Source organism: Aethalodelphis obliquidens, unplaced genomic scaffold (genome assembly GCF_003676395.1).
Source record: "Aethalodelphis obliquidens isolate GAN/ISIS:26980383/991018 unplaced genomic scaffold, ASM367639v1 scaffold22, whole genome shotgun sequence".
NCBI classification, from domain to species: domain Eukaryota; kingdom Metazoa; phylum Chordata; class Mammalia; order Artiodactyla; family Delphinidae; genus Aethalodelphis; species Aethalodelphis obliquidens.
This window is the reverse complement of record NW_020837966.1, coordinates 198,228-211,581: the sequence shown is the minus strand read 5'-3', so window position 1 is coordinate 211,581 and position 13,354 is coordinate 198,228. Positions and strand designations below refer to the sequence as shown.

General features: G+C 56.9%; 1 protein-coding gene across 6 annotated transcripts in view; it reads left to right on the top strand.

Moving 5' to 3' along the window:
- Window positions 1-13,354, top strand: part of CACNA2D2 (calcium voltage-gated channel auxiliary subunit alpha2delta 2) — a 141,788-nt gene that overhangs the window by 22,529 nt on the left and 105,905 nt on the right. For all 6 annotated transcript variants that reach the window (XM_027120887.1, XM_027120884.1, XM_027120886.1 and 3 more), the window contains exon 2: window positions 3,245-3,326. In XM_027120887.1, the coding sequence (XP_026976688.1) occupies window positions 3,245-3,326 (82 nt within the window). The remainder of the gene's footprint in view (window positions 1-3,244; window positions 3,327-13,354) is intronic.

Genomic DNA, 13,354 nt, shown 5'->3' with positions numbered 1-13,354 from the left:
CTAGGAGGGGGGGTCATGGAGCTGATGGAGCCAGGAAGACAGGTCTGGCTTCTCTCTGTAGAACATGGCTCCGCACCTGTCCTTGCCAGGGGCCTCAGTTTTCTTGTTTGTGAAATGGGGGCTCAGTGCCTGCACCCCACTAGGTTTGGGCACATTGGAGGACATAATGGTGTGAGGCTGTCATGGCCACACCAGACATCATGCCGGCTGCAGTCCCCGGCTGCACGTGCCTCCTCCCAGACACTCTCTCTCCTCACTGTCTTGCTAATTTGGCACTTAGAGACACTTGGAGATAAGCAGTGTCATCTCAATGAATCGCATGGAAAATCACAGGGATGTGGGGAGCCAGCAGGGGGATCTACCCTGTTGGGGGGGTTGACCCATGGGCCACACTGTCTGGTCAGGGAGCAATGGGAGATGCAGGCACCTGGGTCCATATTGATGGGACCCCAGGCAGGATTTGGTCAGTTTGCCTTTGACCCAGTGGCGCCACGAATCCTGATGCATCCCCCATCCTTTCAAAGCCCCCATGCCCTTCTGTTGGTGTGAGTATGACTGTGCCTGGCCAGGGTTAGTACGGGCTTGGTGGGTGGTTTCTCCTGCCTCTGGGCAAGAACACTGCAGGTGCATAGTTGACTCCTGGCCTCCTGGGTCCCATGTGTCACCCCTTGGAACCAGCACGGGGACACCAGCCAAACTCTGGAACCCACAAATTCATGTCTCTGTGATGATGAAATGAATGATCTATCACGTTCTTTTAAACTCTTGGACACATACTGCCTTCCTAGTTGGGTTTGGTTTAGGTGAATGATCAGAATAACTTGTTTTCCCTGGCATCGTGATGGTGGGCATTGCAGCTGGGGCCTGGGGTCTACCCATCAGACCCACTGTGCCAGACCAAGGGCTAGAGCCACCTCTAGACCCCAGGAGGGTGTGCCTGTTCTGATGTGTCAGGGGTAGGCCAGTCCCTGTGGCCCGTAGCAGCATCCCAGGCTCTGTCTCAGGAGCATAAAACAGCCACCTGACACACTGTCAGGTGCTTATGGCTCAGCCAGGGCCAAGCCATCAGCTCCTGGTGACCTGGAGCCAGGGGACAAGCAGGCTCTCCATTCTCTGCTGGGCTTTGCCCTCCCCCAGCAAAAAACCTCCCCTGGTGGTTGAGGCCTGATCACCCTTCATAGCCTGGCCTGCAGCCTGGCCTCCACCTGGGCTTGGGGTTAGCTTTTCCCCTGCAGTGGGGAGCAGAGGTGGGCATCAGGCTGTGTCTCAGCCAGCAACAAGCTGAAGCTGATACCTCTTTCTCTTTTTTTAAAAACTAGATTTTATTTATTTATTTATTTATTTATTTTTGGCTGCGTTGGGTCTTTGTTGCTGCACACGGGCTCTCTCTAGTTGCGGCGAGCAGGGGCTGCTCTTTGTTGTGGTGCACGGGCTTCCCACTGCGGTGGCTTCTCTTGTTTCGGAGCACTGGCTCTAGGCATGTGGGCTTCAGTAGTTGTGGCTCGCAGGCTCAGTAGTTGTGGCTCACTGGCTCTAGAGCTCAGGCTCAGTAGTTATGGCGCATGGGCTTAGTTGCTACACGGCATGTGGGATCTTCCCGGACCAGGGCTTGGACCAGTGTCCCCTGCGTTGGCAGGCGGATTCTTAACCACTGCACCACCAGGGAAGCCCAATACCTCTTTCTTTTGATGTTGACTTTTTTTTTCCATCACGGTCCTGACATTCAGCTTGGCAAATTGCAATTAGTGATCCGCCCGCTTCCTGATCTGAGTTCCCATGCCAACCGATGCGGGCACACACAATGGCAAGGGCCCAGCCCCCAGCCACAGGGATATGGGGCAGGGGGCTGGGGTAAAGACTTTAGCTTTTCTGACCCAGGGAGCTATAAGAGTCCTGGCCCCTAGTGGCAGTAGGGGTGGTGGGGAAGGTAGCAGGCCCAGGGCAGGAGTTGGGGCCAGACTCAATCTCCCGGATCCCATGGCTCCTGGGGTACCCTTCCAGAAGCTGGGGGCTGGCTTCACCCCACCCTTACCTGGCCTCACGGGATGTGCTTATTAACCTGTGAGCATATTTCAGTCTGTGTGGTAGTTCTCCTATGAGCCCTCCCGGGGAAGGCTTTGTTCTGTGTCTGGAAGTTGAGATGCCTTTCACATGCATTAGGGCAGGGGCTTTGGTCACAGCAGAAAGTGCTTTTGGCAGTGTGGAGAGTGTCTCTCTGGCCGGCAGGCCCTGGCAAGCGCTGGTGTGATTTTGCTCACCTGATCTGACACTGCCTAAAGTGGGATCACAGGTTAGAACCCAAGCCAGCCCTCTCCCCAGACACCATCCCTGTTCATGAGCGTGGGCTGAGAATACAGGACCTTGTGACCACCTGTCCATCCTGTCTCCTTACAGAGATCCCTGTGCAGCACCCTTGACCCTCCAGTTCCCATGTGTTCTTCTCAGACCCTACAAGGTGGCCCCAAATTATCCCCACTTTCTGGAGGAGGATAGTGAGACCCAGATAGGTTAAAGCGGGCTCAGCGTGGCACCAGTGCGAGAGAGACCTGCTCAGGCTGGTGGCTCTGGTGAAGGGCTCATGGGGCTTGCCAGGCCCCCAGAAAGGTGTGGGATAGTCTGAACTGGACCTGTGGGTAGACAGTTCACGTGGGGCATCTAGTGATGAGCCTCTGTTTACTAGGGTACTGGAAAGGCGAGGGCCATCTGAGCAGGAAGCTCTCCATGTCCACTGTTTAAATGAGGCCCAGAGGGGCAGGGGCCTGCCCCAGGTTACACAGTGACTTGGTGGTGGCAGCAGCTCTCATGTTCCCTCCCCTTGCCTAGGTGCCACCCAGCCTTGGGGCAGAAGGCTCTGAGATCCAGCAGACACCAGGCTCACTCACGGCCCCTCCTCCCTGGTATCCTGAGTCCCCATGTTCAGAGCAGCAGCATCAAGGGCTGGCTCTTCACAGTGAAAAATAGTCTCCCTGCAGGCTTCTTGGAGCCGCTGGACTCCCTCAGTGCATTTAAACTATAATCTGCTCCCCTCCCTGGCTGTCCAACAGTACGTGAGGAGAGCCTGGGCCACCGGGTCCAGACTTCAAAGGGAATCAGTGGCACGCTCTGGTTCCCAGCCTCTGTTTCTCTTCTAGTGAAAATTGGGTTCTGAAGGGGCGGCTGCTGCGTGTCACCTCTCGGTGGCTGGGGCAAGGCTGTTCCAGCCCCAGGCGGGTCCTCCTGACACTCCTCTCCTCTCTGCACACAGGATGCAGCACTGGGCCCGGCGCCTGGAGCAGGAGATCGATGGCGTGATGCGGATCTTTGGGGGTGTGCAGCAGCTCCGTGAGGTAAGCCTGGTGCCCCTGGCTTTCCCTTTAGGGACCCTGTTCCAGCTGGAAGTGGGGGAAGGGCTTCAGCAATAAGGAGTGAGGAAAGCTTGGTGCAGTTGAGGACCCAGCGTGATGGGACACTGTGGACTCATGGGGGCAGGTGGGGAAATAGCTAGAGACACAGTGACTCCTTCGGGTCTTGGCCTGCTCTTCCCCAGGTCACAATGTTGAGGTGGTACTTAGTCGGCTCTGATGGGTAGGTGTCAGGCTTTTCAGGAGGGTGAGATCTGTTTTTGAGGCAGCATTCAGAGTGGAGTCCAGGTCCTGGAGGGTCCCGTGGGTGTAGTTGTGCACGGAAGCCAGAGAGACTGTCCTCGCAATGAGTGGGGTGGCCAGGCCGAACAACCCCGGAGAGCAGTCAGTGCTGCCTGCTCAAGGAGCTGCAGCAGGAGACAAGTGGCAAGCGAGTGCTTGGTGAGATGAGGTATCGGGGGTGGGAGGGGTGATTGATTAGACGCGAGCGACCACATTCATCCTGGGAGATTATGTTAATATTTGAAATAGTGATGTGAAGAGCAGGCCATCCGTCACCCCCAGAAGGCTGCAAAATGTGTCGCTGTCGGGCCACAGGCTCCTGAGCTGTCTCTCTTTACGTGGAAACGCAGAGGCTTGGAGAGCTGAGCTCCTGGAGTGCTTGGGGTGGGGCTCCCAGGTACGTGCTGGACTTTAAGGAGCTCTTACTGGAGGCTTGGGCCAGAAAGTGCAACCTGAACTGAACAGGGGGTTAATGGGGATCTCGTACTGATGGTGGGCTTGGGCACAGCAGAGTAAGTGGAGTTATTATTGGGGGTCCAGGCCCCCGGCTTGGCGATTAGATACGCCACTGTGTTCCTGTGTCTCTCTTGGTCAGGGCCAGGTCAGCAGAGGTACGTCTGTGGGGCAGCTGCTATGAGGTGGTGTCCTCGGGCCTTTCGCCATGCTTAGCTTGTAGCAGGTACCCAGGAAATGGGGGTGGCAGTGAATGTGTTGACATTGGCTGTGGATGTAGGACCTCTGGCACAGGATGGGGCTGATCAGGGGTGGCTAATGTGGTGGTAACATAGCTAGGAGGGGGAGTCCGGGTGGGGGTCTGAGCCATCCACTTGCTGGGGGTCCTTCCGCCCAACCCCAGTGGCCCAGCCTCTCTGAATCTCCCTTCCCTGGTTACTGGGCTTGAATTGCAGTAACCCCCATCGTACTCTCTTCCTGTGAACTTTCAATGACTCAGCCACACTTGGAGGCCGGCAGAGCTTTCCAGAGAAGGCACTGTAGGAAAAGCTGTTCCGGAACAGAAGTCAATTTATGCTCAGGAATAGCACCCAGCACTTACTAGGTTCTAAGTGGGCACTGCCAAGAGTGCAGCTGTGTAGGTTAATGAAGAAATGAGAGTTCCCTGGAATGTGTTTAATGTGCCTCTCCAAGCTTCATATTGGGACATAAGATGTACCCCACATAAGGAGTTAACCATGCACTTCCAGTCAAGAATCTTCCGTACTTTCAATCCTCAGCTCAAGGATACTGCTTATTTTATAGTCGTGGGCACTCAGACCCTAAAAGTTTGCCAGTGGGAAAATAACGTACACATTTCGTGCCTGAGACTCAGGTCTGTCTGAGCCATAGCTTCCTGGATGGTGCGGACCAGAGATGGAATCCAGCTCAGCATACCCACTGTGTGCTCCTGGGCAAGTCCTAGACCCTCTCTGATCCTCATTCTTGGTCCATGGCGTGGCTGGGAGGTCTGGCTGGAGGATGAGGTGGTGAGAATGGCAGGTGACAGGCTGACACAGATACACTTCTAGAAATCAAATCTGAATTTCCCTCATTGATCATTTTCATTCCCAGGATATGTTGTTCCCTTCCTTTCTGATGGGAGTTGAGTGATTCCAGACACTTTCACCAATGAGCACATCTTTCCCCACTCCCACCTTCCCAGTGGTTACCAAAGTCACGCAGCCGGGTACAGCAGAACTGGGGCTTGAACACAGGGCTCCTGACTCCTGTCCCAGGGCGCTGCTTCTCCTCTAGCTAGGCCTTCCCTCTTGGGGTGGGCAGGATGAGCCCGAAAAAGAGGGGATCTGGGCCAGGTTTGGTGTGGCTATGGCCAGGCAGAGAAGTGCTGACCTGGCGTTCCGGGCTCCTTCTGGCATCCCTCTGCTTGTCGACAGCTGCCAGCTCTCCAGTGGCTCTCTGTCCTGCTCCAGTTTTTCTCACCTGCTTCCTTAGCCTCTTGTTTCCCACTGACAGCTCTGGGGCTGCTTCTTGGCACAGGACACCCCTGTGAGGTGGGCAGCCGGGGAGCAGGTGAAGAGTTCTAGAGGAAAAGGGCAACCCTGTGAGAGCAGGAGGGAGCCAACTGGCCCCTCTTCCCCACAACCCCTGGCACCCCTGACAAAGCCACCAGAGCTCTCCTTCAACTGCATATGAGAGGGCCCATGTGGCCAGCCCCTGCCCTGAGAGCCAGGCTCTGAGAGTCAGGAGGACGCATGCATCGAAGCCCTGACCCAGCTGCAATGCTCCGTGGACCCTGGTACCACCTCTGCCAAGCTTATGGCCTCAGTCCCCATTAGGCCCGCCCCTCTCCATGCTTCCTCGGTGGGCCCCCAAACACCTTGCCACTGGGGTGATCCTTGGCTTTCTTCCCCAACATGGCTACCCTCTCCACCAGCCCCAGTCCTAGAGGCAGCCCGACCCGCAGAAGCTGGGTGCCATAGAGCTGGCAGCTGCAAGAGTTCAGAAACTGCAGACGGTGGCATTTAGGAGCATTTTCCTTGTCTTGGCACTTTCCTCCTCCCGACCTCACCACAACCCCATGGGGGTGTGGTTGGGTGCAGACTGTGGCCCATTTACAGGCTGGACACCATGGCACACCTTGGTGGAGTGTGGGGGCTGTCTGCAAAGACCCTGTCACATTTCCTCATCTAACGCCAGGGCCAGCACAGAGTAGGAGCGCCCACTGTGGCCTGGTGCTCCTGAGCCGTGCCCCACCGGGTAAACCCAGCCCCGCCAGCCCTGGCTTACTCCTGCTGTGAACAGGCCACAGAAGTATGGGCTCTCCTGCAGTCTGCCCCCTCCAGGGCCCATAGAAGCTGAGCGAGGTCTCCTAAACCCCTTTCCTACCCTCGCCCATCAGCACCATATTGTCATCCTTTGGGGGGACAGCAGAGAGCATATGCTTGGGCTCTGAGCTCATTCACATAATGAGGTTGATCAGAATAATTCATCAGGTGCCTGGGGGTGCACGGGGGACCATGTGGAGACAGCCTGTCTCCCCACTCTGAAGCCCAGGTCACTCTGATGGGTACAGCCAGGGACCTATTCCCTTCTGACTGGGTGTCCAGGGTAGAAAGGGAACAACTCTGGGGACCTTGTGGGAAAGTAAAGCAGGACAAATTATAGTCAGACAGGAGGAAGAACCAGTGGCTCATCAGGTGCACCAGCCCTGGGACGGATTCCTGATTTCGGTGAGGCACCTTCCGTGGAGGGTCTCTACAGAAGGAAGTGAGAAGATCCTCTGTCTGGGGTGGGGGTCGGGGGTGAGGAAAGTCTGTCTGGCTAGAGCTGGTATGGGAGCAGAGACGTGGGATGGTCATGTCTGTGGACTACAGGCTATCCTCTGGGAAAGCTCAATCCAAGTCTGGACCTGTGGGAGCATTTCTCAGTCCACATCAACCCCCACACGTGTCTCAGGGCAGAAGTGGCTCAGAGCCCTGCCTACGTCCCTGGCTGCTTCCGCCCCCGTGATGGCCTTAGCCCGGCTCTATGCCGCTAGTCACTCGTGGGGAAACCAAGGTGTGGTTGACTGTCTTTACCCACCAGTCCCATCCTGGAGCCCTGACTTGCTAGCCCTGGGTAGTGGTGGGGTTGGTGAGAACTATCAAGGCAGAGGTGCAGGCCTGGGGCGGTCCCTGCCCTGGACTGCTGAGCTGCATCCACAGAGAGCGAGACCTCAGGACTCAGAGATCCCTGACCCCAAGTCTCCTGCTCCCCTCCCCACGGCTGTGCTTCTCTGGACAGTCATGGTGAATCAGACAAATGTTGTCATGTGTCCCCACTTCTGTGGGTAGCCAGAAATGGGATTTTTGAACCAGTGACGGCACCATAGTCCTAGCCCATCTTGTCTGCCCCTGGCCATGCCCACACCGTGTCTGCTCAGTGCTCCCTGGGAATGTGTAATTAATATTTGCAGAGTGCCACATCTGGAGCTGGCTCCAGGCAAGGACCAAAATCTGGCCAAATTGAGGACCCCTTTCCTGAGGGGCTCAGGGAGGCAGGAACAGGGCCCTCCGCAGGTGCCCTTGAAACAGGCTTCTCCCAGGACTTCCCTGGTGGTGCAGTGGATAAGACTCCACGCTCCCCGTGCAGGGGGCCCAGGTTCAATCCCTGGTGAGGTAACTAGATCCCACATGCATGCCACAACTAAGAGTTCACATGCCACAACTAAGGAGCTTGCCTGCCATAACTAAGACCCGGTGCAACCACATAAATAAATAAAAACAGCCTTCTCCCCGTTCCTCCACTCCCACACTCCGCTGGTACCGCCAGTTCCTGAAACGCATGCGCTGTCACACACTGGCTCAGGGGGTGCTTGCCAGAGCTGTGTTTGGCCCCCCTTCGGGGTAAGGGGTCCTCTCTGGGCATCTCAAGTGGGATCAGCAATGTCCGGGAGTGCCAGGGAAGCTCAGAACGCCAGAGGGGCAGCAGAAGAGGATGAAGGAAGCTGGGTAGTGGGGGAAGGTGCCAGGGGACAGAAGCAGCCCTGAGAGGGCCAGAATGGGAGTTCAAGTTGTTGTGACCCCCAGACCTACAGTTGGTCCTTCTATCAAAGCACTGTGGTTCACATGTGTCCCAAGAGTCAGTCCACCTTGGCCAGGTGGACCTGCACTCACGCAGGACATGCACAGTTGTCCCAGCTAATGTGCTCAGTCCGGAGAGTGGTGGTGAGGGAGACCCACCCAGGCCCATCACACTCCCTCCCCAGGGTTACTGGAACCTCCAAACCATCATCCTGGGGGCTCTGCTCCTGGTGCAGCACCCCCCTCCTCCAGCCACCTCCCGCTGAAGCCCAGCGGCACCCTGCTCTCTCCTAGTGTAGATGATTGGGGTGTGGGGTGCGTGAGGAGGGAGTGGGCGGGGCGCGGGTGTGAAGTGTGCCGCTGGGTAGAGATTGCTGCCGCTCGCCTCTCTAAAAACCCACATATATTGTTCTTTAATGGAAAGTTAATTGTCTTATTATTCCTTCCATATGGTCCTCTTGCTCAGCACCCAGCAGGGATGCATGGGACTGAGGGGGGGCTCCTGGGAGGGCGTCTGAAACGTGGTGAGGCTGCCACGTGAGCGTAATTGGATATACTGAGGCAGAGCCATTGGAGCCTGGCGGAAGCCCTTCCTGGACCCCCTCTTTGTCCCCCTAGCCCAGCCTGCTCCTCACCTCTTTCCTTCCCATGTCCTGCCCTGGGGGTGGCCTCTTCTGGCACCACCTCCCCACTGTAAGTTCTGGGAATGCTCTCTCCCTAGCCCTGTGCGGGGAGATGGAGGGTGGTTGTTGCCCTCCTGCTCGCCCCTCCCCGCACATACTCCGTTGTTGCCTGAAGGAGAAAATTCCATTTTTGAGAAGCTTTTCAAAAGCCAATTCGTCTGTGGCAGGAGCTCCTGCCTGACGGCCAACTGACTGGCTTTGGTCTCTTACACCTCTTCTACATGTCTCCCACCAGAGAGGGGGCACGGGGAGGTCAATGTTGGGGGAGGGCTGCCCCAAGACACCTGGCCCAGGGGCCCTGGCTCACGTTGGCCATGCCTTCCATGGGCACCAGCTGCCTGGAGCCACCCCCAAGCTGATGGCTCCTCTGGGGCTGCTAAGCTGAGCCAGTAGTTGTGCCCTTCTCAGCCCCTGCCCCTCCCAAGGCCTCTCCTCCTCCTCCCCAGAGTGTGAGGGTGTTAGGTCAGAACAGCCTCACAGCAGGTGGAGGATACGGTGACAGGAAGGTCCCCAGAGGGGCATGCCTGGGTGGTCGCATCTCTGGCTAACTCAGAGCCCCTTGCTCCTGGAGTCTTGCAGGGGAAGACAGGGGCAGGGAGCCCTGCTAGGAGGCTTCAGGGTTCTGGGACAGCCTCAGCAAAGAGCTGTTGCCCAGGTTCCTGTGGAGGTTGTCGGTGCGGAGGGAACAGGTCTATGGGAGAGGCATCTCTGCATGGGATCAGCAGACCCACACCTGGTGATACAGGCACGGGAGAGGGGCCAGCAGCTTCCACCTTGTGCCAAGAGGTCACCGTGGGGCCACATCTGAGGTCATCTCCCAGAGGATAGAGAATGGCTCAGGGCAGGAGAGAAGAGCTATGTCTTCTGAGCTGCTACAGCTGGTAGGCGGCAGAACTAGAATTTGAACCTGGAGCCTGTGCCGTGGGCCACACTGAATGGTGGGTGGTAGAGGAAAGACTGAAGTGGGGAGCAATGGCAGAGCTGGGCCTCCCTGTACCGTGGGACCTGGCACATGTTGTCCTGCCTCTCGGAGCCTTGGTTCCCCCATCTGTGACATGGGGATCCGAGCCCCTGTCCTCAAGGGAGCAGGGGCAAGGAAGGGCTGCAGACAGAGCCCTACAAATGTGGGGGTGCTTTTGTGACCCCCTCCACTATCAGTTGCCTGCCCTTCCAGGAGTTAGTTATAGTTTCAGAAAGTTCAGGTGCCCAAAGTGTCACCTTTGCTTGCTGAAGCCCAGGAGTTTGGAAATTGGTTTCCTCTTCCCTGCCCTGTTGTTAGTCCTGTTTGGGCTGCTATAACAGAATACCATAAACTGGGTGACTGACACACAACAGAAATTTCTCATGTTTCTAGAGGCTGGGAAGTTCAAGATCCAGGCATCAACAGATTTGGTGTTTGGTGAAAGCCCACTTCCTGGCAGCTGTCTTCTCACTGTGTCCTCTCGTGGTGGAAGGGGTGAAGGATCTCTCTGGGGTCTCCTTTATAAGGCACTAATCCCATTTACAAGGGCTCTACCCTTATGACCTAATCACCTCCTAAGGGGCCCACCTCTAAATGTTATCACAATGGGGATTGGGTTTCAACATATGAATATGTGGGGGAGACATGAACATTCAATCTGTAGCACCTTCTGACCATGACATCTTTGGGGGACCTTACTGGGAGAGACACAAAGGCCACAAGAGCTTGAAGAAACAGGGCCTATGGGCCACGGAAGGGAACCAGCTGCAGAGGCACCCCCTGGGGAGGAAGCAGGTGGGGGTGAAGGGAAGGGCATCTGCACCCAGAAGAGGCCTGTGAGTCTGTTTCTCAAATCAGTCACCCAGTCGGCAGCTTGTCTCCCAGGCCCTGTGGACTCAGAGAAGGGCACCGGGCTGGGCTGGCCTTGGAGTAGGGGTGGTAGGAAGCCACCAAGCTCTGGGGTCTTGAGGGTGGCAGCTCTCGGACTGAGGTCTCTCAGTTTAAGAAAGAGACGATCTCAGAGGCATGATCAGAACCGTACCAGCAGACAGCGCCGCTCTTTCTGGAAGTTTTGGTTGAGAACCGGTGGCTTTGCTGCAGGCCCCTCCCATGAAGTGGATGCCCCTCAATCCTTCCGTCTTGGGAATCTGGGCTGTTTGTCCAACTTTCCTAAGGCAAGGCCCACCTCCCATGGCAAGGGTTCTGATAAACACCTTGGCTCTCTTCTGGGGTCCCCAGGGAGGCTGACCTTGCAGCAGAACAGCTGGGGGTCAGCTCCGATGGGGACCAAGTGCTTGCTGATTGTTGAGGAGAGGCCAGCGTGTACTCCCTTCTCCCCTGGCCTCTGCATCCACCTCTGGAGAGTGATGGAGCTGCATGTCCAGAGCCGGAGGCTCAACTGGATAATCAAGGGTGGGAGATGGGGGATGGAGTAGAGGACCGAATGGGTTTCCATGCTGGGCCCCCAGGGATGGCTGACCCCATCTGCATTCCTCCGCCCTCCTCCACCCCCATCCATGGCTGGATCAGTGGCAGCCACGGGGACACTTGCCTGAGATCCGTGGAGCCCCAAGCATTTGGCAGAGGCAGAGAAGTAATTGGTTCTGACAAACCACAGCTGGCCCCAGGGGCAACATGAGCAGCATTTACCATGACCAGGCAGGACTCGGAGGCTCAGCCTGGCCTCCCTCCACCTTCTCTGAGCATGGCTCCCCTCTCCTTGTGAGTGCAGATCTGGTGTTTGGAGAAGGTTGCAGAGCCCCAAACTCCCCATCTTTCCTATACCTCTCTCTCAGTGCTGGGAGCTGGCTGGCTGGAGGTGGGGGTTAGGGGGGATGAGGACAGGGGGTAGATCCTGGGCAGACTCATCAGGCCCCCTCCCCGTCCATCCTTGGGTTCCCAAGAATCAGGGAACCAAGTGACTGACCCTAGGACTTTTTCGCCCTAGCCTCAGGATGCAGAGGCAGGGGCTGGGCCCCCACCTGAGAGGATGTGCAGTCTGGGTGGAGAAACAGGCTGTGCACACACACAGGGTGCACATATACATACGTGCGTGCAGTGTACAAACATACATATATGTGATATGTGGTCCACAAGGTTTGGCATGGAGTAGGTGCTCAGCTAGTAACTCTTCAGTGGATGGATTAGCAAAGGGGCAGGCATCTGAGGACTGAGAAGGGAGGGACTGGGGGTCTAACCTGCCCCACAGAACAGTGGGAACCATCCAGACCACCTAGGGGAACTGAGGCCCAGTGCACCAAAAAGGTAGAGCTTCAGTGCCAGATGCCCTGAGAGAAGTAAACTTGCATAGGGTCTGCCAGGCTTGGCCCACATAGAGGGTCCCTGACTGCTCTTTGTGAGGGAATGGAGGGTGCAGGGGCTGAGGGGGAGGGCCCAGGAGAAGAGCTGGCTGCACAGTGTTCTGGCACTCAGATATCAGGCTGGGGTGAGGGAGGCTGGGCTATTCCCGGAGTGACTCAAAGGCCTGGCCAAGGTATGTGGCCTGGGCAGGAGGAGCCTTTAGGCCTCCAGCCGTCCATGTGTGCTCCCCGCTCCCCCACTAGCCTTCCCAGCTTCTTCCTCCTACTCCACTTGCCTCTCTCGTCACTCATCTCCCTTCCCTCCAGGCCTCTCCCCAGTTTTAAAGCCAGCCCACAGCTCCCTCCCCAAGGAAGCCCTCCAGATCAGTGCTGAGGCCAGTGGTGTCCCATGCTCCCCTCCCTTCTGCTTTTGCATCCTTCGGGTATACATAGGAGGCAGGAGATGCCAGGGACCTCTGGTGGGCCCAATTCAGTCTTCCCATCATATGGGGTAGGGAGACCATGACCAGAAGGGCAGGCTCATCATGCCCGGGCCTCACAGGAGTCCACCTGAACACAGGCAGTCAGACCTAGAAGGCAAGTAGCCCCTGGTGATTCTTGGTCCCGTGACTCACTGGGAGACACAGTCTCTGACCTGCAGAGGCTTTGTGAGGTGGGATGTGGCTGGTCAGGTGTGGAAGAGAGACGAGAGAAGTGTGATGCTGCGTGTGGGAATGTATGTGCACATGTAGGCGAGAACACGTGAACCTGTGTGTGTGTGCATGTGCTGCCAGCGGGAGCATGAGCAGGTGAGGTTTGTGTGTCTGTGGAAGGGAGTGGCTGCGCCTGCACGAAATGCTGCATGTAGGGGCATGACCAGGCACGTATGTTTATGTGTGTGTGTGAGAACGTGTGATCCCACATGCATGTGTGCTTTGTGGGATGTGTGACCAGGCAAGCATATACGTGCGTGTGTATGTGGTGAGTGCAGAGTTCTGCATGCTCTGTGTGCAGGTGTGAGCAGGCACGCTTACAGGCCAGGGTGGGACTGCGGAGAGGCAGGTGCCGCGAGCTCTGTCACCCGAGCAGGCGAGAACTACTTAACCGATTAATTAATGAAGCTGAGAAATCTCAGTTGTGGGTGAGGAGCTCACACACACACGCATGCACGCATGCGCGCGCGCGCGTGCACGCACCATGTCCCCATGCACAGTGCACATCCCCCCAAGTCGCTCTGCCTGACACTGTGCCCAGCAGCCCTGCAGGGGGG